General features: G+C 37.0%; 2 protein-coding genes across 4 annotated transcripts in view; one reads left to right on the forward strand and one right to left on the reverse strand.

The window, feature by feature from the left end:
- LOC132914553 (midasin) overlaps nucleotides 1-27,530 on the reverse strand; it is a 137,612-nt gene that overhangs the window by 83,512 nt on the left and 26,570 nt on the right. The window lies entirely within an intron of this gene.
- Nucleotides 1-27,530, forward strand: part of LOC132914558 (uncharacterized) — a 74,960-nt gene that overhangs the window by 34,583 nt on the left and 12,847 nt on the right. For all 3 annotated transcript variants that reach the window (XM_060973759.1, XM_060973760.1, XM_060973761.1), the window contains exons 2-4: nucleotides 17,475-17,676; nucleotides 18,165-18,417; nucleotides 24,332-24,586. In XM_060973759.1, coding sequence (XP_060829742.1) covers nucleotides 17,483-17,676; nucleotides 18,165-18,417; nucleotides 24,332-24,586 — 702 coding nt within the window. In that variant the 5' untranslated portion in view covers nucleotides 17,475-17,482. The remainder of the gene's footprint in view (nucleotides 1-17,474; nucleotides 17,677-18,164; nucleotides 18,418-24,331; nucleotides 24,587-27,530) is intronic.

Genomic DNA, 27,530 nt, shown 5'->3' on the forward strand with positions numbered 1-27,530 from the left:
AATATTGTTATTAGCTTGTTTACATCTAATTTTGTTATCCAATATTTATATATTAAAATTTCCATTATACAGAATGTATTTAAAATAAATTTAAAAAACGTAGTTACTTAGATAATTATTTGGAATAGAAATTTCGTAGGAAGATATGTCTGTAAACATTCCATTATTGCCACTTGGGTAGTTGTAACTAAATTTAAATACCAAAAAGCCATGTTTCTTATTTGGAACGACTTCGAAGAAGAATTTTGGCAAATTTTGTTATACTCGTTCTGAGACACCCTATATAAGCTTACGAACTGTATTAGACCTGGCACTGGCACAGGATAGAGCAAAGGAATTCGGAAGAACGATCGAACCGTACAATGAGGAAGTTAGGGATAGCCTTGAACATCCAGAACACGTGCTATCCACTTTAGTTAATCAAAAAGTTTCGCAGCGATCGGTAAACGACAACTCATCAGCGTTACCGAGCGTACTCATTTTTTAATTAAAAATACTCGAAGCCCTAACTAGACTTTCGCGTATCTTTCTCATTAGCACAGTCATATTATCTCTAGGATTATCCGATCGTTTTGTTTATTAAATCACTGTACGCCGTAAGAAATAAAAGTTGTTAGATCGGTGCGTAGGAGTTTCTTTGAAGTTTGAATTAGCCGCACCAATTATCAACTGTATTAAAGAAGAAGAAATTTACCATAAATCGGTAAAAACACGAACCTTCATTATCGCAACATCAACGTATAACTGGAATATCCGTGTGATTTTCATACGAACCGTTTCACATAATCTCTTTCTTAATATCGTTAGAAGGCAACATAAATTTCCAATCAAGCTGATGGAAACTAAGTATAGCCGGTAATAATAATCACGTGGTTGGAACCTGTTAACAGGAATCTAACCTTCCAGTTAATAGTAAATCAGTCTTAGAACCAGTCAAGCCTTTAACAGTCGCTTAACTGGCAAGCACCTGGGTTTCAGTCGGATTAGAGGCTGATCAGGTTAGCGATATACACACAGCCAGATAATTATTAATTTCCCGTTGCCACCTGTGCTCTCTGTTTATTCAATTTCCCTCTATTCCTAAGATATTTACAAAAACTAACGAATATATGTATCGGAAGAGAATCGAGAACATTTAAACCACTCTAAATTTTAAAACTTAAAGAAATAATTTTATAATTTTTGTCACTACTCGATAAGAGTAATTTGATATTAACGTTTCTTTTTCAATTATTCCTTTTTTTCACACAAAATATAAATATCGAAATAGTATTCACACGCTTAATTTGCTACAATTACCTTACCTATGGCTATTAATTGGTGACCAATGTTTATTTAATTTAGTATTAAGTAATTAATATTAAATTAATAATTATTTAGTAATAATTAATTCTTTTTATTTTTTCTGAGTTTTTTACCGTGTGTTCTACTACTAATTAGAAATTTTTTTTTTATTATTTAATATGTACTTTACAATTTGTCCAGCTGGATATTTGGTAAATTTTTCTGACTTAATTACTAAATAACATGTGGATGGCTACCCCCAACGGGATACCATCTTCAAGTTTGACTATTTTGCTAAATAGAAATGACTATACATTGTCAGTTATTTTTAAGACACGTCTTGTATCTTGTAATTTGACGCAGTAGCAAAGGTAGACGTTCCATGGTGTTGCAATATTCACACTAATACTAGCTACCATCGGTGACCTCGGACATAGTTTTAACGAAGATGATTTCTTATTAAATTATTATTATTATTCAAAAAATACCCCGATACTCCTGTGTGGTATATTAAAGTAGAAACTTACCAGACATCCTATATACAGTGCTGGACAAAAGTATTGGCACAGCATGATTGTTATGATAGAAATGCTTATAACTACTAAACAAATTGATTTAAACAAAAAACTTTTTGACGTATTTATTTATTATCTATTCTAGTTTATTACATAACAAGAGCAACAATATAAATAAAATAATACGCAAAATAATAACAAAAATATATTTTTTGAACATTTTATGGGTGGACAAAACTATTGGCACAGTAGAATATTTACGCTTATAACTAATTACATAATAAACTTCTAATATTTTGTTGGCAGTCCTTTTCTTTTAAGGACTTCCTTTAATCTTCTGGGCATCGAGTGGACTAATTTTTTAGTGAATTCAGGTACAATATTGCTCCATTCCTGCAGAAGAACTTTCTTCAGTTCAGACTTGCTTGTGATATTATGTTTCCTAATTCTTTTTTCCAATTCGTTCCACACGTGCTCAATGGGATTCATATCGGGACTTTGAGGTGGTGTGTTTAATGTGTGGGCAGTATTATATATTATCCACTGACGAACAATATATTATCCACTGACGAACATAAAACGCTTTAAAAGTGAAGAAAATCTAGAGAATCAAATTAGGAGTGGTCGCCCTTCTAAGGTAACAATTCGAGAAAAAAGGAAAATCGTAAATATTGTAAAGAAGGATCCAAAAACTAATTCGACTGAAATTGCTTCGATGTTAAAAGCTGAGTGTGAAAAAGAAGTAAGTACCAAAACTGTACGTAGGGTATTGAAGGATGCCGGTTATTCTGCCCGTGCAGCACGAAGAAAGCACTACATCAGTAAAATAAACCAAAAGAAAAGAGTGGAATTCGCGAAAGAGTTTGTTACGAAAGATACTGATTTTTGGGAAAAGATCATGTTTTCAGATGAAAGTAAGTTTAATATTTTTAAATCTGACGGCAGAATATTAGTATGGCGAAAACCCAACACAGAGATGGACGAACTGAATCTGCAAGCCACCATGAAACATGGGGGTGGTGGTTTAATGGTGTGGGGATGTATGGCATCATCGGGTGTAGGAGAACTTATATTCATTGATGAGATAATGGATAAATATGTATATTTAAATATACTCAAGCAAAATCTTTTGAAAAGTACTCAAAAATTAAACCTCCCCAGGGATTTCTATTTTCAGCAGGATCGAGATCCTAAACATATGGCGTATATTGTTCGTCAGTGGATAATATATAATACTGCCCACACATTAAACACACCACCTCAAAGTCCCGATATGAATCCCATTGAGCACGTGTGGAACGAATTGGAAAAAAGAATTAGGAAACATAATATCACAAGCAAGTCTGAACTGAAGAAAGTTCTTCTGCAGGAATGGAGCAATATTGTACCTGAATTCACTAAAAAATTAGTCCACTCGATGCCCAGAAGATTAAAGGAAGTCCTTAAAAGAAAAGGACTGCCAACAAAATATTAGAAGTTTATTATGTAATTAGTTATAAGCGTAAATATTCTACTGTGCCAATAGTTTTGTCCACCCATAAAATGTTCAAAAAATATATTTTTGTTATTATTTTGCGTATTATTTTATTTATATTGTTGCTCTTGTTATGTAATAAACTAGAATAGATAATAAATAAATACGTCAAAAAGTTTTTTGTTTAAATCAATTTGTTTAGTAGTTATAAGCATTTCTATCATAACAATCATGCTGTGCCAATACTTTTGTCCAGCACTGTATATTCCAAACAAACTTTGGGTAAACAGAACGGATAGAATCACAGAAGCATGAAGTTCGTGGAGTGTACGACAAAGTTGCAGCTAAGTCGTCACACCTTAGTTTCGAGAAACTACTCTTAGCGAACGCTACGAATATATCGCCATAGATGTCCCTAGTTATTGCATCCTTCACGGAGATGTGATAATTAAATAATAAATTGTTTTATCGTCTAACCAACGAGTCTGATACGCAATGAATCAGAAAACTTCTCCAAGATATGTCACAGTGGAATATAGAAAGCACGTCGTATAAAACTTTCTAACATTTCATTAATTAACATCGTAATAAGATATCACGAATTTCTGTCTAAATCGCGTTTATATAAATTCGCATAAATATCTGCTACTTGTAATATTTTTCTACAAATTTCCTATTTACACCTGTCGTGTAAAAAAATCGTGTGTTTTGCACACATTGTTATATCTTTCGCGTTTTAACGCAGTTCATCGCAATACGTAAACGTTTTTAAAAGCTTTTGTACAGAAAAATATTACACTCTCTGCTGTTATCTCATAGAAAGAAGACTAAAAAGAAAACACCCCACTGACCTCACTAAAGAAATAAAATAAAATAAACTCGAAGATGGTATCCCGCTGGGGGTAGCCATTTACATGTTATTTAGCAATTAACATTTTACTGACTGATAGCCCAGTAATCGGCTTTTTGTAGGCGACGCTTACCGACCGATACTCCATTATTCGGCATTTTGTTTAATCGGCCGATAATTTTTCTCATTATTTGTTATTTAGTACTAAGATACTGTGCTCAGTTGCGTCAGCTGCGTTGTTTTGTAAACTCCCACAGTTTTATACCAATTTGAAAAACATAGCGTTCGCGATGAACAAAAAGAATGGTATTGGAGAGGCTAAACCGAAACAGAGCCGGCGCCGGGGAGAATCTGCGCCTGAACTACCGGTCGGACGTGCGTATGCTGTTGAACCGTTAGCGGTCGGTAAAATGTTAAATAGTTTGAAGACTATCGATGAAAAGATCAAAGGTGTAGTTACGAGCGCTAGAACGATTTCGATAGAAAATCGTTGGATTGGTCGCGGAACAGAGATGCGGCGAACGAGCGAGAAAGGCGCCACTAACGCGAAACAAGCCGCAACAATTAGATGCTGAAGAATAACTGACATGAATAACTATAGTGGATAGGATAGAAACCGCCTTTTGAATAGCTGAACAATGAGATGTGGCGCGTGCAATAGGGACAAACCAGTGGACGACAATCCGTGCGGCTTTTGTACAAATAAATGAAATATTCATGGTGAGATGCACGTGAAAGCCAACGTGTCGTACAGCGTGGCGCAAAAGAGAATTTATGATGTGTTTTCTTAAAGCGAGCGAAACGTTTAATTCGGACAATGGTACAGCGGATTTGTTGTATAAATCGATTCTGGATTAACCAATACTTCGTTAATAACTTGAAACCGTTTGCATACATTGAAATTCCGATAATCGAAACTGATTATTAAAATAAGCTTACGCGCAAGAGTTGTCGATAATAACGTTAATTTCATTGTAAGCTGGCAAACTTTATTTAATAAAAACGCTCAAATATTTCATGATAACGAAAGATACCAAGTAATATAGATAAATCGATGAATAAATAAAACAATAAAACGTATGCTAGAATATTTATAAGAAAAAAATAAATAAATAAAAGAGAAAAGAAGAGGAAGAGGTCAAAAGTTAACAGCACAGGCAAAACGTAGAAATTGGGGAATTCAGGACAGACATTAGGAAATATAATATCACAGAACAGATTAGGCAATCGAAAGCACTTAACAGGGGTTAGGGAAACCGAAAGTAGCGCCAGGTTGGCGATGAGTGGAAGCTAGAGAATAGGAGGATCGTGGAGTGGCTGGAGAAGCTGGAAGAGAAAAGAAAAGCCAGGCTATCAGCAGACCAAAAGACAGCTTTAAAGGAAACTAAAGGGTGCCATAAGTAGGGTAATTAGTCAGCAGAGTAAGACAGAGTGTGAATGAGGAGTAGCTTTGGAAATATAAGTTTTTGCAAACCAGGCAATTCTTAACTGTCAGGATGAATAAACATATTCTATACATATTCTATATATTTTTTTTCTTTCCCAATTTATCTTCCCTTTTTACCTTTTTCGTCGACAGTCTGCCTTATAACTAACAGCCCCTTCTGATTCCCACATTCTCTTGCCACGTACTCGAAATTTCCTTATTTGTCCTCTATCGATTCGCACCTCACTTGTGTCAATAAAATTACACATCTAGCAACGTAAATAAATTAATTAATAATAACAAAGTCGTTTGGCTTATTTTGAACGACGAACAGGTAGATCGACAAATGTTTAGTAACCGCTTTAAGGGGTATACCAGACGTTAATAAATACAGAAATATATTTATTTCGACGATGAAAAACAAGAAAAGAGAAAGGGAGCAGAGGACAGAAACAAAGTAAGGCAGAAAAATAGGTGCAGGCTGATAGTAAATATGAACGTCCGATATCATTGGCGGAGGAACTAAATTTAGAGAAGCTGCAGCATCTGTTTGGATTTTTCTGGGCAAAAAGTACTGGCTGGAAGCTGGAACATGGCCAGATATCGCGATCGTACAGAGGTACCGGTTTAAACTGATTTCTTGTCGCAGCCAATCCAATTTTCATTCGTCCGCCAGAAGTTAAACGTGTGTACGCGTGTATTTTTAAGATCCGCTCTAAATGGATGAGAATCGAGTTTACTTTTTAATTAACAGGATATCTTTGGGTTGTTGCTCCAATTACAAAGCGTTTCAAGTTTTAATTATTCTCATCGATCCTCTCTCCGAGGTTATTCCACTTTATGTAAAGGAATACAGGGAATTTAAAGCATTGACCGTTTGCTTTTCGCATGTTACGTTTTAATGTGAAAATTATTCATATGAAGATTATTCGTTATTTAGATTTATGAGATAGTAATATTTTAATATGAAATTAATACTGATACATTCGAAGAAAGATGGAAGAACGAAGAAAATTTTGAGAAACAAAATTTCACTAGCGCAAAATATTATTTCTTTTCACGATAGCATCACGAATCTTGCAGATTACATTCGCTATTTTCTCCACGAACGTGACTTCCTATCTGGCAAAACGGTTCTATCGAATCTAAATCGAAATCTGATGCACGTCCATGTAAACTACATGAAAACAAGTACGCGTATAAAAAATTCACCAAGTATATTTCGCGTTCTAAGTAAACCGACGCTTAACTCGTGCAATTTTACCAGCTATCGTTGGAAATGTTTTCCCCGTACGAATATCAGCGACACATTCGGTAATAACACACGAAGGTCATAAAATCAGTCAGATGCAACGAAGCATTTGCAACTACGTGTTCCCACGTTCCAAATGCAGAAACTTCTGCTCGTCGTTTATTTTACGAGCCCCCATATCATTATCATTCGGTAAACTTTTCCACGTATTTGTCTGTTCTATGCATTTGCTCCTGTCACTTGGCCACATCTGCATCGTCGCATCCTATTAATATTGATAAGACAGATCTACATTTTATCCATCTACGTGTATCCGATGTGTAGTTTCGAATTACCAGCCTCTGATAACAATGCATACATTTGCATGACATAAACTATACTAATAGCTGTCACATACCGATTAGTCCTTCATTACAGCTGGCATTCGTAACTTGCTCATGATACAAGTGTTCCACCAACTATTCAAGTAATGGGAAACATACGAAATTATAGAAAGGACATCCAACGATAAAAGATACGTAAACGAGAGATATGGGTCGGTTAACACAAGGTTTATGTAGCGAAACGTTCGGTTAACACAAGGTTTATGTAGCGAAACGTTCGGACAATAGAACATCCGGATAATAAGTCTTCGAATATTTCACTTCGCTTCCAAATGATATGAGACTATTTAACACGTTGAATGCCATGGGGGTCACCGGTGACCGACACTCAACTCGGCCGTGGGGGTCACCGGTGACCGGCACTCAACCTGGTCACGGCGCTGTGCGATGTCACCGGTGACCGGCACCCGACTTGGTCATGGCGCCGTGGGGGTCACCGGTGACCGACACCCAACTTGGTCATGGCGCCGTGGGGGTCACCAGTGACCGGCACTCGACTTGGCCGCGGCGTCGCGGGGGTCACCGGTAACCGGCACTCAACCTGGTCACGGCGCTGTGCGGTGTCACCGGTGACCGGCAATCAACCTGATCGTGACGCCGTGGGGGTCACCGGTGACCGGCACCCGACTTGGTCATAGCACCGTGGGGGTCACCGGTGACCAGCGCACCAATAGTTATAAATTTTGTATTATTACCGTTGTTACCATAATGGTGTGACGAAATTAACGCAGAAATTAATTAACATAGAAAAATAGTACTATTTATACATGAAATATAAATCTATTATTTGCGCCCCCTACCAGTGGCTGTCGGATATGGGAAAAACCCGCTTTTCTCGTGTTTTACATTAACGAAGAATAACCGTAAGAAACGTTTCGACTTGAAAAATGTCTGATGGCAATTAAAGGCCTTGACGGTAAAGTAAAAAATGCTAAATCTTGTAACGGTTCTTTAGGATTATTGCGGGTTCGCATAAGTATGACTGGGAGAACAGATTATGGTTTATGGTGGATGCCGAGACGCAACAACATAGGACAATTATTTAGCAACGCGAAGAAACCATATGAAATAATTGATAATCGCAAAAAATAAGTGAATCGAGCGAAACTGCAGTACATCGCCATGGGGGTCACCGGTGACCTCAGTGAGATAAATTCATTAACGATGATTATACATCGTAGTATATCTCTCGTAGCTAATATTTCAACATTATATGTATCGGATAATAAAAAATTCATCGTCACGGTCAAAGCTCGTAGAACTGACGTGGCATTCAACGTGTTAAAAATTGAAAAATGATACGAATTTTAATTTGACCTAATTAATCCTCGCACGAATACCGTGATATATAGAATAGCGTAGGAATGCTTTTGGCAGCCACTGTGTATCGGTAGGAAAGTAAAATTCTTTACGAGGTTGCAATTTGATTCACTCGGAGATTGCGTGCTTGCGAATATTAATACGAGTAAGCTGTATAAATTTTGGACACGGCGGTGATTCAAAATTAGACGGTGACATTCGATGAATCGAAAAGAGGGCGTGGTGAAGGCGAGGGAAAGGTTCATTGTCTATTTCGGCAAAGGAACTGACGGAACTGGAGCTATTTAAAATTTTAAAGAGAGCAGCCCACTTTCGCCGGCCAAGTGCCATTTTAAACTTCCCACTTTACTTTTCACGGAATTCCTCTTCCTGGCTCGCCGCTTTCTTGCCCTTTTCCACGGCGAAAAAAACGCCCTATATAAACCAGGAATTTTCTTCCCCTCGCCAAGCGGAAATTTCTTCCTTTCTCGCGGTTACAACCAGCTCTCAAATAAGCTAAGTTCGTCGATGTTTTTCAAAGCGTTCAAAGCACCAGGAATTCTTTTGTTAAACGAGATATGCCATATATACAGTGGCTGCGCAAGCTATTGACACACCACTGCGTTTAATACCACATTTACATGCTAATTAATTACGGCATATGCATCTAATTATACTAGAACTTGTCATTATGAGAATATTTCAAGATTCGAAGTTTCAAAAATCGCAAGATTCGAGAATTTTATTGGGCTGGCAACTAAGTGATTGCGGGTTTCGTCAGTATCATCTAATGACAAAATCCGCACTCACTTAGTTGCCAACCCAATAATAATTCTACAATTCTTAGATCGCAAAATTCTGCAAACGCATTAATATGAAATGGAAGAGCGTAATTGTCGTTAACTGATGGACAAATAAACGATAAATCCACGATAGATAATATTAAATATACGGTGTATTATGATGTACACGATACATGTATATGTTTAAAAACACGAATATAACGCAGGGTTATATACACAGTGAACATTATTGACATGTAAATTCCAGTGAAATTCAATTTCAACTGCGAAATCGTGAATCGCGTATGAGAAATAAATTTTCAAAAATTAACGCGCCCCTCCTCCATCCGCATCATTTATCGTCATCCGTAATTTATTTCCCTTTCCCCTTCACCGTTCATTGTTTATCGTTCCCTGTTCCCGCTGTCATATCATCTTTTATTATTTATAACATTTGATTAGTTATAACATTAAAAACTTCTGTTTTAACAGCGCGATAATTTTTTTCACAGAAAATAATAATCTCTTTAATCCAACAGAGCAATAGAAACGTAGGAATCATCGTGTAAAAATAGAAATCGAATTTCCTGTGAATAGAAATTATTAGATCCCACTTTTATCCTCTTCTTTTATTCATCTCTACGACAAGGTGGCTTTATAAAACGTCTGAAGGGCACTAGAAGGGTTTAAATTCATTCACCATCGTTCTAAAATTATGGAAGCCATACGACAGTATCCATTCAATTATGCGGTTATCGAATAAAGCAGTCGATCTACGAGATTCACTCCATTTTCATCGTCATCCTTCTACGAAAATCGCATTTGAAACGTACAAGGTGTCTGAAAATGAATGTAAAAATCTATTGATACAAGATAACCTTGGAAAATCTAGTTTGTCGAAAATCTAAACGTGATTTACACGATGGCGTATAAAATTTCTTCAAACTTCTTCAAAGGAAACAGAGACTTATGGTCAGTTTACTGACGAGGAATTCTCCTGATTATTAAATACGATATACGCGATTTTTATACAATTAAAAAAATGTAAATTTACACAATTTGGGGACGAAAAAATATGCTGTTGGATGACCAGCTCCTTATTCATACCGCAACAAACATCATAAACTTATGCTGCAACAAGCAGCCTATCTCTGTTTCTCTCTCCTCAGTCATCCCGAACATTGACACTGTTTTCTCGTCATTCCTCCCTCACTAGGTCCTCATCCTCGCCACCAGGCTACAAGAACCACTTCTCCATGGAGAATTGTCCAAGCAGAATTTCGGTACCTCTGAATAAAACCTCTAATTTCGTTGTCAACTTCCCATCATCCGGAATGCAACAATGGGCTCCTTAGATGCCAAACCAAACGAACGAAGGACGATGAGAAGGGTAGCTAGCTCTTCAGACACCCAAGATTCTAATAAAACGTCATTCCATAAGTTTCCCATCAAATGAGCCACGAACAATTTTACTTCAACACCTTAGGACTGAGGTGGATAGGTCGTGATAGGTATTGCGCTGGTGTATCAGATTTTTGTCTTCATCCAGGTTGCCTTTCTCAATTAGCAATTATGTAAAAAAACCGAAATGTGAGTGCCGGGATTCGAACTTGGGTATTGAACGTTTGTAACTAGTTACGCTAACCACAACGCTGCCGTCGTCTAGCGAAGGATAGGGTCTTTGTGTAGCAAGCCATGGGACAGAACCCATTGGAAAGTTTTGCTGTTAAGTGCCGCTATAGGACTTATAGAACAATCGTGAGAATTTTAAGAATATAATACAGAATATGATAAAACGGAAAGAATATGACACAGATGTGGCACTTGATGAGTTCATGGTAATTCGAACATGCTTCTTCAATACGAGGAAAATGATCTAACGTTCGAAAACGATCTATGATTCTATTGTTATGCGAAAAGTTAATGATATGAAAATTTAACATTGCGAAAATGAAAGGTGGAATCTGGTGAAGAGGCACTTCATTGGACGCAGCAGCGTGTGTACAGATACTTTTCCTGTGTAGCTGGTGTAAGGATTTGTTTGTCGTAGAATCGATGGAAAGTAGGCGATGTAAGAGCTCTAGAGACAAGAGGAGGAAAATCCTGATATACGGGAATTTTCATGGCTAGCTGTAAAAGCTAGTTGAGACTGTGCATCGGAGAATAGACTCGTAAAAGAGACATCGAAGGTGGAAGATCCGCGTGTACTGCTGCGATGCATTTTTCTTTTATGCATGAAAGACGAAAACTCGCAGATGGCACAAGTTTCGAGAAATACGCGATGCAAGCTGCAAGCTGCGACTCGAAATGATCGGCAACGGGACAACTACGAATTTCTATTTCTGTTTCGTCTATTTGCCATGGTAGCCACGCTCCATGTTTTATCCTAACAATTCATTGATTCCTATAAATTATTAAATAAAATGATTTCCATCGACAAAGTAGTTTGCCAATGCATAAACGTAATACAAATAATGTAATATATGAAATAAAGAGGAAACTTGTAATAAATAACATAATTAATCCTCACCCATAAATAATGTAACATACCAAATAAAAAAAGACAAAACCTTTTTGTAATAAACATTCATTATTTATAATTTGTAATAAATAACATAATTCATCCTCACCCATAAATAATTCAAAATACTAAACAAAAGACAAAACCTTTTTGTAATAAATATTCATTATTTGTAATTTGTAATAAATAACATAATTCATCCTCACTCATAAATAATGTAAAATACCAAACAAAAGAAGACAAAACCTTTTTGTAATAAATATTTATTACTTGTAATTTGTAATGAACAATATAATTCATCCTCCCCCATAAGTAATGTAAAATACCAAATAAAAGGAGACAAAACCTTTTTATAATAAATACTTATTACTTGTAATTTGTAGTAAACAATATCACTCATAAATAATGTAAAATATCAAATAAAAGGAGAAAAAACCTTTTGGTAATAAATATTTATTATTTGTAATTTGAAGTAAACAATATTACTCATAAATAATGTAAAATACCAAATAAAAGAAGACAAAAGCTTTCGATAAATGTATGACGTTTTACACAATTTATTAAACTATTTGGCACCATCTAGACGTTTCGGTATTTTCAATCGAAACATGGAACACGTACAATATAAACAGAAAAAAGAAAACGAGCGAATAAACGAATGAAAGAAATAAATCAAAAGAAGGCGCGAACGAGCAGACGAATAAATAAAAATTGCTATCTGCTAGCGAGCATCGGTCGCAGCTGCACGCGAATATACCCGCGTTAATCGAAGCATTCCGGCTACCTATCGGAGAAGTAATAATCCCACGAATATTCGTCGTACATAACACAGAGATTCTATCTCCGCCTTATCACTGGACCGCGTTCGGCTAAATGTCGAGGTCGACTGATAGAGGAACGAGTGGACGAATTTGTAATAGAAAAATATACTGAAATAAGTATAGGTATAGCATATGCTGATCCAGATCCTCACTCTTACAGTATTACAGTACTATAGGAAGAAGAAGATATGATAGGAAGCACGTTCATAGATTTATAACAAAGGACATAATCAAAAAGTTTGTAATAACCTTGGTGTGTAGTTCTATCTGAAGGTTACAAGAAACAGCAGCTCTTTTTTTCTAGATCTTGTAATTGAAAAGAAAATTGAGCACCATGCACCTCTTCTTATTTTGAATCTCTTCACTAAATTCTATTCTCTTCGTAGCTGCTGTCTTCAGGTCAATTACAAAAGAAAAGGTGTAGTGTTTTTCCTAAAGTAATTATTTCAACGTTAAATATCGTTTCACAACGAGAAGGTGTATCCTGGATTTATTGAAATAGAAAAATATATTGAAATAAGTATAGGTATAGCGTATGCTGATCTAGATCCTTACTCTTACAGTGTTACAGTACTATAGGAAGAAGAAGATATGATAGGAAGCACTTTCATAGATTTATAACAAAGGACATAATCAAAAGGTTTGTAATAACCTTGGTGTGTAGTACTATCTGAAGGTTACAAGAAACAGCAGCTCTTTTTTTCTAGACCTTGTAATTGAAAAGAAAATTGAGCACCATGCACCTCTTCTTATTTTGAATCTCTTCACTAAATTCTATTCTCTTCGTAGCAGCTGTCTTCAGGTCAATTACAAAAGAAAAGGTGTAGTGTTTTCCTAAAGTAATTATTTCAACGTTAAATATCGTTTCACAACGAGAAGGTGAATCCTGGATTTATTGAAATAGAAAACTATATTGAAATAAGTATAGGTATAGCGTATGCTAATCCAGATCCTCTCTCTTACAGTGTTACAGCACGATAGGAAGCACTTTCATATATTTATAGCAAAGGACATAATCAAAAAGTTTGTAATAACCTTGGTGTGTAGTTCTATCTGAAGATTACAAGAAACAACAACAGAAATCTACTTACAGCTTTTTTGTTTCTAGACCTTGTAATTTCTTTTCTTTTTTTTTTTTTTTTTTAGTTTATTTTGGTTTTTACAATTTGTCCTGAAGGACATTTGGTAAAGTGTTATATCTCATTGGTAAATAAAAAAAATAAAATAAAATAAATATAGCATGTGGGTGGCTATCCCTAGCGGGGTGCCAGCTTCGTGTTTTCTAAGTTATATCTTTTATATCCTTGTAATTGAAAAGAAAATTGAGCACCATGCACCTCTCCTTATTTTTAATCTCTTCACTAAATTTTATTCTCTTCGTAACAGCTGTCTCAATTACAAAAGAAAAGGTATAGTGTTTTTCCTAAAGTAATTACTTCAACGTTAAATATAGTTTCACAACAAGAAGGTGAATCCTGGATTTATTGAAACTACCATCAGTAGTCATAGTAGTAGCATGGTTTATTTTCAGCCATAAAAGCAACTCGATTCGCAATTATTTTCCCTCACTGCCTAATGTCTATTGTTGGAATACAACGATATTTCACTCCTACACAGATACCCACACAGTATTTGAACAGGACACTTACACAGGTCATACTCATTACTGTACAGAGAGTGGGGTTCAAAGTATTTAAGGGATCATGAGTTACAACCTAAGTCCAGTCTGAGAGTAACTGGCCAACAATCAACAATTCTTCCATACGTTGTTAATTATACCACTCGCTTATATACATTTGGTTCTGCAATTCTCTTTAATAAATATCACTGAATATTATTGTAACATAAACATTGTGTGTTCCACAGATTATTAATCTTAACTTTAAGATTAAATTCTAATATCTATCGAATAGTTAGCAAAGGAGGGATGAAAAATAATTGCAAATTGTCCGCAATTTGTTCTGCACTACAGAGCTCACAGAGATGAATCACGCGAGAGATGAACGAGATAGAAATACGAAGCGCTTTGTACTCGCGAAATTCTTTCCGTTCAAACGAGAAGCCGCGAGGATGTAACGATCAGAAGGGCGCAAGAAATTTAATCAAAGTAACCGAGACACGCCTTGGCGAGAAATAGAAACCTTAAGAAAGTTTCGTTCGCGGGCAAACTTCTTTTCCAAGTCGTTAACGCAGCCGCTGATTTCCATTGAGAAGGTGCACACCTTGTTGCAAGCTTAAACACCTTTGCATACATTGAACAGTAATTTATGGCGCGGTACAGAAAGCACGCAGCAGTTGGAAATAAATGATATTCTTTCTTATTTCATCAAAGTAAGCTTCTTCAATGGAAACATCTTTTTGCATAATAAATACGGTTTACGAGATGACTGCGTGTACCACATGGAATGGGTCTGTTGCAAGGGAAAATTATAAGAAAAATCTTCTTCGTAGAAATGCTTCGTCAGGTTGAACATTCATTCGACGACGTGAAAAGCCGAATCTCGAGCAATTTGCCGGATTTCGCGCATGACTCGGAAATTCTGCAGGTGCTCGGGCCAAGGACGATGCACGTGTCCTTAATTTGCTAGAACCGCAATCCTAAATTATGGTTGGACAGGCTCCCTTGGGTTTATGCCTTTGCTACGGCCATTTATGTCATTGCCATGGTCGCGTTACAACGAAAGTGATCTCCGGATCTCTCAACTCGCTAATTAGGCTTTCGTCTTCTCGTCGACTTTAGGACGAGAAAATTGCAAGATGGAATACGTATACTGGCATTTATCTGGTCTACAGGAATTTTTGAAATCACGAAACTCTTCATAAAAGATATAACTTAGAAAAAACGAAGCTGGCACCCACCAGCTTCTGGTTTTTTTTCTCACCAATAAGATATAACACTTTACCAAATGTCCATCAGGACAAATTGTAAAAAAACCACAATAAAAATAAAAAAAAAAATCACGGAATTGAAATTTAGAAACTTGAGAGAACAGAGATTTGAATATTTGAGATTTTCCAGAGCGTGGAATTTCTGGGATTTCAGAGTTTTACGATCGCAGATCCTCAGAAACTGAGAATCTTTCGACTTCATGGAACATGGGAATTCTACAATCTTGGAATCTTTCACAAACTTCTTATTATTTTATTATATTTCATTCGTTTTACTTCCAAACGTTTGTCTTATTTTTCAGAAAGTATTGACTTTCCTAGGAAAGTTAGTCTTCGAATGAAACATGCGGTTCTATCGTAACAGCGAACCACGTTTCAGCAAGAATTTCCTAGTACAGAGCACGGTACAACGAAGTTTAAAGGCTGAACCGTTGAATATGTAACACTAAGAGCGACTGCCGTGCAACTTAACGTGTTCTCGTCTCCGAATAGACCGGATGTCGACTACAGCTTCTGTCAGGAATTTCTGAAAAAGCGATTGCTACGTGAAGAGAAGATGAATAATTGACTTAATCCTGCGATGATATCGCTGACCGAATACAGCAAATTTAAAAATACCAAATTCTTCCACTGTAAAAGTTTAACGCGTTCTCATGGCAGATCATCCCAGATCTTTCATTTAGTCGAGAAGCATACTTCTTGTGAGACGCACAGTGATTTTTCCATCTTCAAAATGTTCACTAAGCAGCGTGAAAATAAACAAAAAGAAAAGAACAATTGAAAGACTGGTATCGACAGAAGCGACCAGATGGTCTCGTATGCCACTAGGATACGGAAAAGCATCAAGTGGTACCCTGGCTAATTAGCAACAACTATAGTAAATGCTCATATTGTGTACCAAACAGCCACAAACAAAAAATACAGATAAGAAAATTCCGGGAAATTCTCGTTTCCGAATGATGCGACATGTCCTCAGAAAATACTGCGCCTGACAACCATCGGAAGAAAACGAAGAAGACGTCCAACCATTTGGAGATTCGTAAGAATCAGCAGGGCAAACTTATGAGGATGACGTGCACCCTATGTTACGAGAAGAGGAGGCAAATTGTCGCACGCCAAAAAGCGAGGAAAAACGTAAAAAGAATTAAAACATATTGTTCGAAGTGTCCAAAATGTGTCAAATGTTGCAATGTTTTAATTAATATCATAATGTGAATTACGGAAAAACGGCATAATGTGAATATAAATTAACAAAAAGTATGGAATAATGTGTTTTTAATATTTTTATGTTGTATATCTCATATATAGTATGCTATATTTAATTGACTGAAACAAGAAGAGCGTCACCCATATTTGGGTGATGGGACCCCTCGCAAGTATACCCGTCACCCATATTTGGGCGACGCGGCGACCGTCAACGTGTTAACGAAACTTTTACGGTGTCGTGGAAACACGTGCGAAGAAAGCGACACGTTTGGTTAGACGCGGCGTTAAAAGTGATGTTGGCTGAGCAAGTGTACGCCGTAATAAATAATTCATAATGATTTATACAAGTAAATCCATTGCTATTGTATGATATAAATATTTATAGGAGAAGGAGAACGTGTCGTTGCGATGGAATTCAAATACTGTAAATTATTACAACGCAGAGATTGGCCAAATGCGCACACTGTACCTGCTCTCTAATTATTCTGTTTACGCTTCTCGATGATTGCACAGCCGCAACCACATCACACGTCAGCTTACGTTCGCATCGCTATCATCCATGCGAAGCAAATTTAATTACTTTCAATCGTATTAATCATGCGCAAATAAACTAATCCCTGATCGCGTAGATATTAGTAGTTCATGGAATTTTCATTGGCTGCGTGAATTTTCATATTCTTCTAACAACTTGCAATAATTTTGTCAGATTTACAGTTTTCTTCAGCTTCTAAGAACAATTGCTAGCTCCGCTTACTGAAAATTCGTGAAATAGGTTAACTGATGGCGATGATCGGGGCCAATCTAAGATTCGGCATCGGCGCGTCGGGAAACGGGTCGTCGAACGCGACCAAGGTGTTCCAGTGTCATCCAGGTGGTGCAACCGAGGCCACTCTCATCTTCAGCCTCGGCGCTCTCGGCATGGGCGCCAACTTCCTGCTGATGGCGCTGATCCTAGCCAAACGCCAGTTGCGCAGGTAAATCCGATAACACTAAGAGCAAACTTTCTAAAAACTTGATGAAAATACGTTTAACGAGGAAAGAACGCGCGGTCGAGGTGCAGTTCCGTCATGAAATTGCCACATGTTGAGTGGAGAAAAATGTTCTCTCTTTTGTAATTAAGCAATGTTTACAAAGAAGAAAAGAAGCGCGCGTGATGCACCGTGGTTGCTAACATTAATATTTGGATGACGTTATCTGTGCAATTTGTTGCTTTGCGTTGGAGAAGATGATTTGTGCTGTTTATTCTACGAGAATGTGCAGCATTCGTCGCAACTTTAAAAAAAAGCCAGCAATTGCTTCCTGCGGGAGTTTATCATGTCGACAAATTAATATTTGGATGCTGATATTTGCTACCACTTGTGCAAATGTAGGGACAGCGACAGGTTGAATATCGATGTTAATAAACGTACGTCTAGTCGATGTGGGAAAAACAGAGGAGACGAAAATGTTTCATGCGTTTCAGATGGTCACAGGGGTTGCTGTTCCACCAAGCGATGGTGGATTGCGCTCGAGCTGCGATTTTATTGCCCCTCGGATCGAGCATACTCAACTGTCAGCCGATGACCAAGTGTTCCCTGGTGGAGACAGCGTTTCTGCTGCTGGTGACAGTCTCCACGGTGAATATGTTGACGACAGTGCTGAACGACAGTCCGATTTTCCCGGAAACCGACGAGGAGGCAGACCTAGCGGCTCCTTTGCTCATGGATTCGCCTCAGGCAAGTGTTCTTCGACCCTTTTACGCGCACGCTTAACTATACATCGTCTAAATTATTGTGCATAGGATAGTGTTTGCTTTGAATAACAACATCACAGTTTGCGATCTTCCATCTTCTACATTTTGCATTAGCAAATCTACATTCGAACGTAATCGTACGTGAAATTGTATAATTTGGACAATTCAAATTGCCAGGTACAGAAGATTCGAAGCTCTTAAATCCCGTTGGATGATAATTAGCACTTAAGTGCTAAGAACGTAACGAAATTCTGGAAAACGTTAATTTCACTTTCAAACTTTCCCTGATTAGAACACTTTACCGACCGATAGCCGATTAATTTTTTGTCGTCCACACTTACCGACCGAGAGCCCATTAAACGAGGGCTCTTTGTCGCCGACAATCTTTCTCATTATTTGGGCAGTAATTTGTTATTTAGTACAAAGATACCTTGCTCAGTTGAGTCAGTTGAGTTGCTTTGTAAGCTCGCACAGTTTTATACCAATTTGAAAAACTTAACGTGCACGATGAACGAAAAGAATGCCGGTCGGACGTGCGTATGCTGTTGAACCGTTAGCGGTCGGTAAAGTGTTAAACTACAAGCTAGAAAAGAGCGTACAGTAACAGAGGATGAGAAAGAAAAGTCGGAGAAAACGATAGCAAGGAAAACAGGTGTCTTGTAATTACAAAGCAATTTGTTGAACGATAAAAGATGTTCGATGGTAGGAAATTGCCGGCGGAAATTCCGATGCAAAGGCACGCGCTCTCGTAATGAAGAAACTTCTGTTGGACAAGTACATTCCAGCGAGGGAAGATTTACAATAGAACGATCATCCGTGGTAATCGGATGACGCGCCGCGCACCCACGCTTCATCGATCGTATCATTGGTCAAACAATCGTAGCATAGTCGAATCTGTGAATTATTCTACTTGAACGTACGTATCGGTTACTTGTGAATTCAACGCTTCATTCCGAAGCAGTCGAGTTACTCAGATATAAGAAATATATATGTTCGTTATTAAAAATTAAAAATTAATTGGAAAAAAAATAAACGACTACGAAAAAGAAATTATCGTTTAACGATAAAGCGATCGATTGCAAACGAACAAGGGAAAATCTCCAACTGGGAAATTCCAAGAATTACAAGTCTTATTACGGCAATATTTTTGGGGTTGTTCAAATTCACCCCAAGGGGGAGAAATCGACTCTTGACAACTCGCTATAGCGTCGATAAATTTTTTCATCAAAAGTAGCTTTTGCCTGAAAACTCTTTTTCCGTCTCTTAGAGTCGAGCAATTTTAACGGAAAATCGGAAAATAGCCGGATTTTCAGAGATCAACGCCTGTATATCGTCTACGATTCTCAAAGTTGTATTTAAAGTTTTGAAATTTAGCCATATTTCCTTGCAAATGAGTATTTAATAAAAGAAAGTAAATTGATATTGATAAAATATGTTGGTAATATGGCTGACAACATAGCTGATTTCCTAATGACCGAAGCGCAACGCGACATACGTTGAGTCATCATCCTTTAAACTAGTTTAGGAGTTGTGCAAACTTGGAAACCGTGTAATCTCTGGTCTACGTTATCTTCACGGGGGATGCTACTAATACGAGTATTTAAACGAGTTTACAAATCTCCACCAATAATTGGAACGAAGCATGAAATTTAGATTAATATCTGAGTAGTTGAACGAAACTTTCAATCTCTTCCTTCCTTTGCATTTGCACAAATTCGCACAAATTGTTGATTTCGTTTGATAGATATTTCGTGCATCACTAGAAACGCTACAAAAGACTAAGAATGCTAAAAATTTCTAAAGATTAGGAATTAAGAATACAAATTATTATTAAAGAATAAATAAGAAAGAATAAAGTGGAAATGTTACCGAAAGTACAAAAGACTTGAAATTTCCACATTTCAAGTTTTCAAACTCGCTGTTACGCTCCGAGGCTTACTATAGGCCGTGTTCCTAACCTTCTCCCTTGGTACTACGGTGTCGCAGACAGATCGTCTTACATGACCGGCGAAATATACACAGTGTAGCGATAAGCGCATAGTTGTAATCGAACAGCGAGTTCTAAAAAACATCGATTCGCCTTCGGTCAGTTATTTTACGTATACAAAAAAAGTGGCATACGTGATCATAGGCGCGAACGGTTACGAGATCCGAGCGTAGTGGGGGTCGTCTCGAAGAGAAGACAAAGGAAAAAACTGAAGGGCAGTCAATAGCATTTGAGGATTCAAACCGAACGTATCGAAAGGTTCAGAGAAATAAAATCCAGATCGCTCAGTCAAACGAATACGTCGAGAAATATCATAAAGTCGAGTGGAATTGTAATAATAAACTAGTTGTATCATCGTTAAATTATTTGTGACGTGTTCATTATAATTTTAAATATTGTTAAAGATAGTAGCTTATGTTAACCCTTAATTCAGTGTTACAATCATTTGAACTACCTCTATTATCCTAATCGAAACAGCGAGAATTTCGAGAACAGTTGCAATACTCGCAAATATCTCAATATCGAAATTGTCGAGTGATTAAATCTCTAAATGCGCACCTAAACTGCTAAACAAGCTCTAATAGAATTATTCCAATAGAACAAATAAAAATTCCAAATTTCCAAACGATCAAATATAGTGAAGTTGGCAAATCTCCAGATTGCGAAACTCCTGGATTCGTAAACACTTGAACAAGTTGCGGAATACCCTTGAGATACAACAGAATCCTTACACGTGTCCCGACGCGTTTTCACCTGAAGCCATTCGATAGAGCGAAGCACGAAGTTCAAAGAGCTTTTTTTCCTACGGCCCGCAAAATCGAATTCCGCGGATCTTTGGAAGAATTACGCGTTTTCCCATGTGCATTTTCACAGTCGTGTCTGGTTTAACTCGATCATGGCCTTAAGTGACGACCGGCTGCCTTTGAGGCGGCTTCAAGTTTCTGATCGATTTTAACGAGCGCATATAGCACGTAGGGAAGAGTGTAGAACGCGGTTCTCACCATCGAACTTGAAAGCACTGTGACAAAGTGGCACTGGAAAAATTATTTATAGATTTCTGAGTGGATTCTGTCGCGTTTAACGATTAAAAACCCTGCGAATTTATTTGCTAGAGCGTGAAATGAAAAAATCCAGTCAATCTCGGTCGCTGTATTTCTTCTCTCGGAAACAATTGCCAATTTGATTGTGCATATCGAAAAATATTGCTCTTTTAGTTGCGTTTTGTTTTATCGCCACCGCACTTGTGTACAGCGTTAGTTGCAGATATACAGACGATTTTCACACTTTCATGCTTGCTTTTTCTAACTTTTATACACCATGTTCCACGTAACTGAAACAAGTTTAGCTCCGAGGCGAAGAAAGATAGAAGTGTTCTTCCTATAAAATAATTAATCTAAAAGAGTTGGATATGTATTAGAAAAAATATACAGGGTGTCTCAACTGAATATCTGGCTTACGTATCGTTGCATGAAAAAGTTTCTCAAGACAAAGTTAATAGCAAACACAAAGATGGCACCCCGCTGGGGGTAGCCACCCACATGCTATATTTATTTTTATTTTATTTTTTTTACCAATAAGATATAACACTTTACCAAATGTCCTCCAGGACAAATTGTTAAAAAAACCAAAATAAACTAAAAAAAAAGACAAAGTTACGTCGTTTCAAGCGACACGTGTGTCTAGCAGCGGAAACAATCTTTTCTCCATTTTGTTTTCTCTACGAGTATCTCGGTATTTTTCTTAAATAGAACTTTATATATTTTTTATACCAATGGATGTGACTTTTTATCCTCTGTACAAAGATATTACCGTATTTATGCCATCCGTTTCTTGTCTTTCATACGCCAAGCTTTGCAAAATGAACATCTTAGAAACTAAACATTTTCAGACACGGGCGCCATGATACTTTTGTATAAAGAAGACAAGATCGATGGATATTAAAATACAGGCTTACGTTTAAATTAATATGACTTTGAAATCTCGTGAAAAGATGGCCACGAGGAAAAATTCTTTCCATCGTGACACGTGCCCTTCGAAATAGTCGTCCCGAGAAACTTTTCCGTACAATCGTCGATAAGGCAAATATTTAGATGGTCCTACTTGATCGAGTCACCCTGTACATTTTGCAAAGAACAACGACGATCGCACCTGAAGCCTTGGCATAAATTTAAAAATCAACAATTTAGAATAAGCTTAGCATTTTTTTTATATATATAGGACCTGCTCTTGGCATTAAAGTCGATTATGCAAAGTTCGTAATTAAGAAACGAGGTCGAAACGATAACGATAACGAGCGATCGGAATCAATGGCTACGGGATATTGGAATAATTAAAAGTTTGATTAATAGGAGCGATCGTCGGGTCGAATCGGGTTAATCGAGGCGTCGCACGTCGGCAAAAGGTCGCCTCGAATAAACCAGACACGTGGCGATTAATCCCGACACGGCAGCATTCCGTTGCGGACAGTTTACACCGCACTTGTCCGCTGGTTAATTCGTTCTAACAATACGTGTCACGGTTCTATTATATTCTCGGGAACCTTCGTCTTTCTGTGTGTATGAGCCTCTTCCTATTTGCGCTTCCATTCGTTAAATAAGAATCGTTCGATCATGCACAATCTCGTTCGATAGCCTCGGGATATCATCGCTTTACAATATACTGGGTCGCCCGGAAAGTTCGTTCCGATCTACATTTCCATTCGATATACATTTACCGAATTATATAGGTGCCATTTTTGCTTCATTTTTCACGCAACTTGAATATTCCATCCTTCTGTCATCTCTCAGGTTCTTCGGCCAAGAATTTTCCAATATAATTTTTTATGTCAGCTAAAGAGTTAAAAATCGGAATGAATTTTCTAAGCACCGTTTGACAAGAATAATATTTTATTAAAAATCGACAAGAATATTTCAAGATGCTCCTAGTAACGTTTTTTAGTACCATACGTTTGAAAACAACTTTTCTAATGGAGAGGCACAAAGCAAAATTTATTATTTTAAAAAATTCCTGAAAAATAGGAACGAACTTTCTGAGCACCGTTTGACAAGAATAATATTTTATTAAAAATCGACAAGAATATTTCAAGATGCTCCTAGTAACGTTTTTTAGTGCCATACGTTTGAAAACAACTTTGTTAATGGAGATGTACAAAGCAAAATCTGTCGTTTTATTAAATTCTCCAAAAATCGGAACGAATTTTTCGAGCGACCCAATAGATGCTATTTTAGTTGACCCATCATCCATGGAAACAAAAAATGTCATGAAAGAAGCGCTACGTGTCATTTTAACAATAGATGCAGCGAGCACGGTTTTATTTAATCGAACCATGCCTCGTAGAAGTTACATACGACGAACGCAGATTATTTTCAACTTTCTAGTCGCGTTTATGAATAAAATCTAGTTTTTAAACCATTGGAATTTCTATTTCTATTTTTTACTTTTCAGCTAATTTTCAAATAAAATAACTTTTCAATCAAATTTATTTAACTCATAATTATTGTCGTTACACAACGCTCTTGAACGTCTCTTGGCTACTTTAATGAACTATCTGGGACGTGCTACAGAATTTAATAACGCGTTTTTAATATAGCAATATTAGCTTCTAACATAAAACGCGAAATTTAATAAGACAAAGTGTGTTAGATTGTTCTGGAATTCCACTCGAAACCTATGCATACAGAGAGGAAAATTTGAAATAAACCAAGTCGATCTTACGTTCATTTTCTTTTCTTATCCTAACAATTGTCTTCCCATTGGTTTCTTTCTTTCTCATCCAATACGCGTCAGGCTACAAAGTTCGAAGAAAACCGGCGATAAGTAGAAGCGTGTGAAAAATCGCACGCCACATTTCACAGCTTCCAACAGACGTATCGAGTAGCACAAAGCCTCGTAAAGACACGCTCTGTTTCAGTGCGTGTTATTCGGCACGTTCATGATATGGTTCGCGAGCATCACCATCAACCTGGGTCCGACATTTTTAAGCGGAGCGCTAGCAGCGAACACGGAATCGGGCCACAATGCACCGAGCTGCCCTCTGGTACATGGCCCATTCCGCCATTACATCCTAAACGTTCTCTGGATCGCCATCAATCTGATTTGCGTCGCTCTCACTCTCATCCATCTTCGAAAACTGCACAAAGACCTGACCAAGGCGAACGTTGAAGCGGTACGTATCACTTTTCGCGTTTATTCTTCCAAATAAATGAGCTACTTCCACGCATGCTTCATCCCTTTTCTCGCTAAATCGCTGCACGAGATCACGAATTCGCCATTTTCGCGAATTATTGCGATTACACCGGAGAATCGGGTCAAAGTGTTCCTCAGGGAATTATGGTGTTTCGCAGATTCGTTTCAAGTATAAAGAGAGAGATTATACTGCTTTACATCTTTATATCGGGGTTGTGCTTTATGGGTTTTGATTATGGTTATACAGAGTGACTCGCAAGTACATGTTCATACTCTGGAGAATAGTGCGTGAAGGTTATTAAAACGTTGAAATGTGTAGAGGATATTAGTAAACAGTATTATGATTATTTTTATGATTTCGAAGAAACATTCGGCTGAAACGGTAGAGGTCTGCAAAAAAATTATGTTCGTGATAAACCAATGGTAGTGGTAGATTACAAGAGAGGAGAATGTGCTGTAGATTTATCAGATCAAATGATAGCATATTCTACACCACGTAGAAGAACCCTCGAGTGGTATATAAAATTAGCTTTAGAGTTGTTGTTAAATACGTCAATTTCAAACGCGATGATACTCTCTAAGCAAGCAACAAAAACAAAAATCGAGATATCAGATTTTAGAATGGCACTCGCAATGTACCTGACACAGTGCCATTCTCCAGAGCAGTCAAATATACTTATTCGACAAAGATGGCGACACTAAATGCAGAAGAAGGGCAAGCGTACCTGGCATGAAAATTTTGCAGAGGGTGGTATAAAAAAATGTTAAACAGTTAGGATTAAAAATTGCCAAGAATCGGAGGAAAAAGTCCTATTGTCACATTTTTGTTTAAAGTGTTTTAATACAGTGGATCGTTAGATGCAAAATTTTTTCGCATTTTTTTTTAATGTTCTAATAAAAATGTTTAAAAAAATATCTTCTATTTATCGGTTATATTCAAAATGCCCTAACTGTCAATTTTCGTTCAATTTATACAATTGTAAGAAGTTGAAGCGCTCCGGTCACCAATGGCCACCGTGGCGTCACAGGAGAAACTGTGACGGGTCACATATGACCCACGCGGCAGTCAAAGTGTTAAAATGTAGAAATCAGTAAACGAATCGGCGATACATCGATAACTTGCTAAAGTTGCGAACAATTACCGCATGATGTCTAGGTGATGCATAATGAATATCATTTTTCGAATACAAGAGAGAAATCCAAACGGCACAATCTTCTCCACAGCACTCTACTACGAAGGATAAATGGAATTCTGATTTTTTCCTAACACCAACGTCTCTTCTTCATTTTGAATATTTGTGTTAACACTTAGCCAACCGAATGGACAGATCTCCCTTTTTTTACTTCAGCAACGCATTTTCCTTTTTTTTTGTTTTTATTATCAGTTATTGTTTACCTGGAATTATTGCCAATTAATTGCGCAACTTTTTCTGCTTTTATAAAGTACAGTATATAATAAAACACACCACTTTAGTGGTGTTAAAATTAATTAAAAAGTTACGCTACCAGCTATCCTAAATAAAGTTATAATCGAACGATACCACACTGTAAAAAAATACTAAATTCATTATGAATTTTTATTTTTAAGTCCTGTTATTTATCTTTAGTCATCTTTAATGTTTTTAATTTTACCTATATTTTTTTATACTTTTGCTTTGATGTTTTGTATAAACAATATGTGAAATCGTTAAATAAAATCATTACCGTAAAATATAATTAACACTTAAATAATTTTTAGATTTCTTTGTTTTTCAAGTAGTAAATATTAGTCCTCGATGCTTAGAAAAATACGCGATGAACAGCGTCGCATAGGTTAGGTCGTCCGAGCGTGGTGCAAACGTATAGGTCGGTGTGGCGCGCGCGATTGGCCAAGTGTTAACACTTACCATTTCAAAACATATCAAATTGGATTGTTTTTGGTAAACGACTGGAACAAATGTGACAAGTAAACGCTTCATCGAGAGACAAGAGCTTGCACAGATACCTTTTTTTCGTAGCCGCTTTAAGCGAACGATTTAAAAGAATAGCGTACGCTTTTGTTGCTTGGAAAATAATCCATCGATATAACATGTGTGTTATAGAAGTATTACGATAACACAAGTAGAGAATTTGACGTATTGAGCGCAATCTATGTCTGACTACAGAGAGACCAAACTAGCGCCGTTCGTCAGTTCCTCTCTCTCTCTCTCTCCTTCTCTTTCACTTCCCGTCGTTAATTTCGCGTATCTGCCTCGTAAAGGAACGATACGAAGCGTTACGTACACGTTGATTTCGGCACTGCTTTGGTTCACCGATCGCAAAGCGAAAAATATTCGAACGATTCTTTATCGTAGGTGAATACGTGGCTAAAAACGATATTGCGGACGAAAATGTTTGATAATAGCCCAGAGCAGTGTATTTCATTCAATTTTCATGAGTTTCTAAATTCGTTCGTTCCCAAACTTCGTAATCCTCAAATATCAAAATTTCGAAGTTGCTCGATTCCGCACGATTTACGTCTATAAATTCCCATAACGTGGAAAACCCGTATAAAATCGCGCAGGACAGAATAAAACCGTAAATCATGTATTATATAAAAATTGCAATATTTTACAATTTAGTCGGATTTATCTGCAATCTTTTCCAACTTCGATATACTGGACAGGACCATTTAAAAAAAAAAAAAGGTAAAACGCCATAAAAAAGAACGTGTCACAAACGATTCTATGTAGGTGCATATTATTGGGTTGTTCGAAAAGTTTTTTTCGTTTCATAAGGTGGTAATAGATGAACAACAATTTCTGTTTAATATTATTTTATTGAATTAGGCATGATCCATTTCCTTATAGATATTATTATTATTATTTCCTTCCTAGTCTATTATTTCCTTATAAAACGAAAGAAACTTCTCGGACAACCTAATATATCTTAATCTCATATTAAAA

This window comes from Bombus pascuorum, chromosome 15, assembly GCF_905332965.1.
Source record: "Bombus pascuorum chromosome 15, iyBomPasc1.1, whole genome shotgun sequence".
Lineage (NCBI taxonomy): Eukaryota > Metazoa > Arthropoda > Insecta > Hymenoptera > Apidae > Bombus > Bombus pascuorum.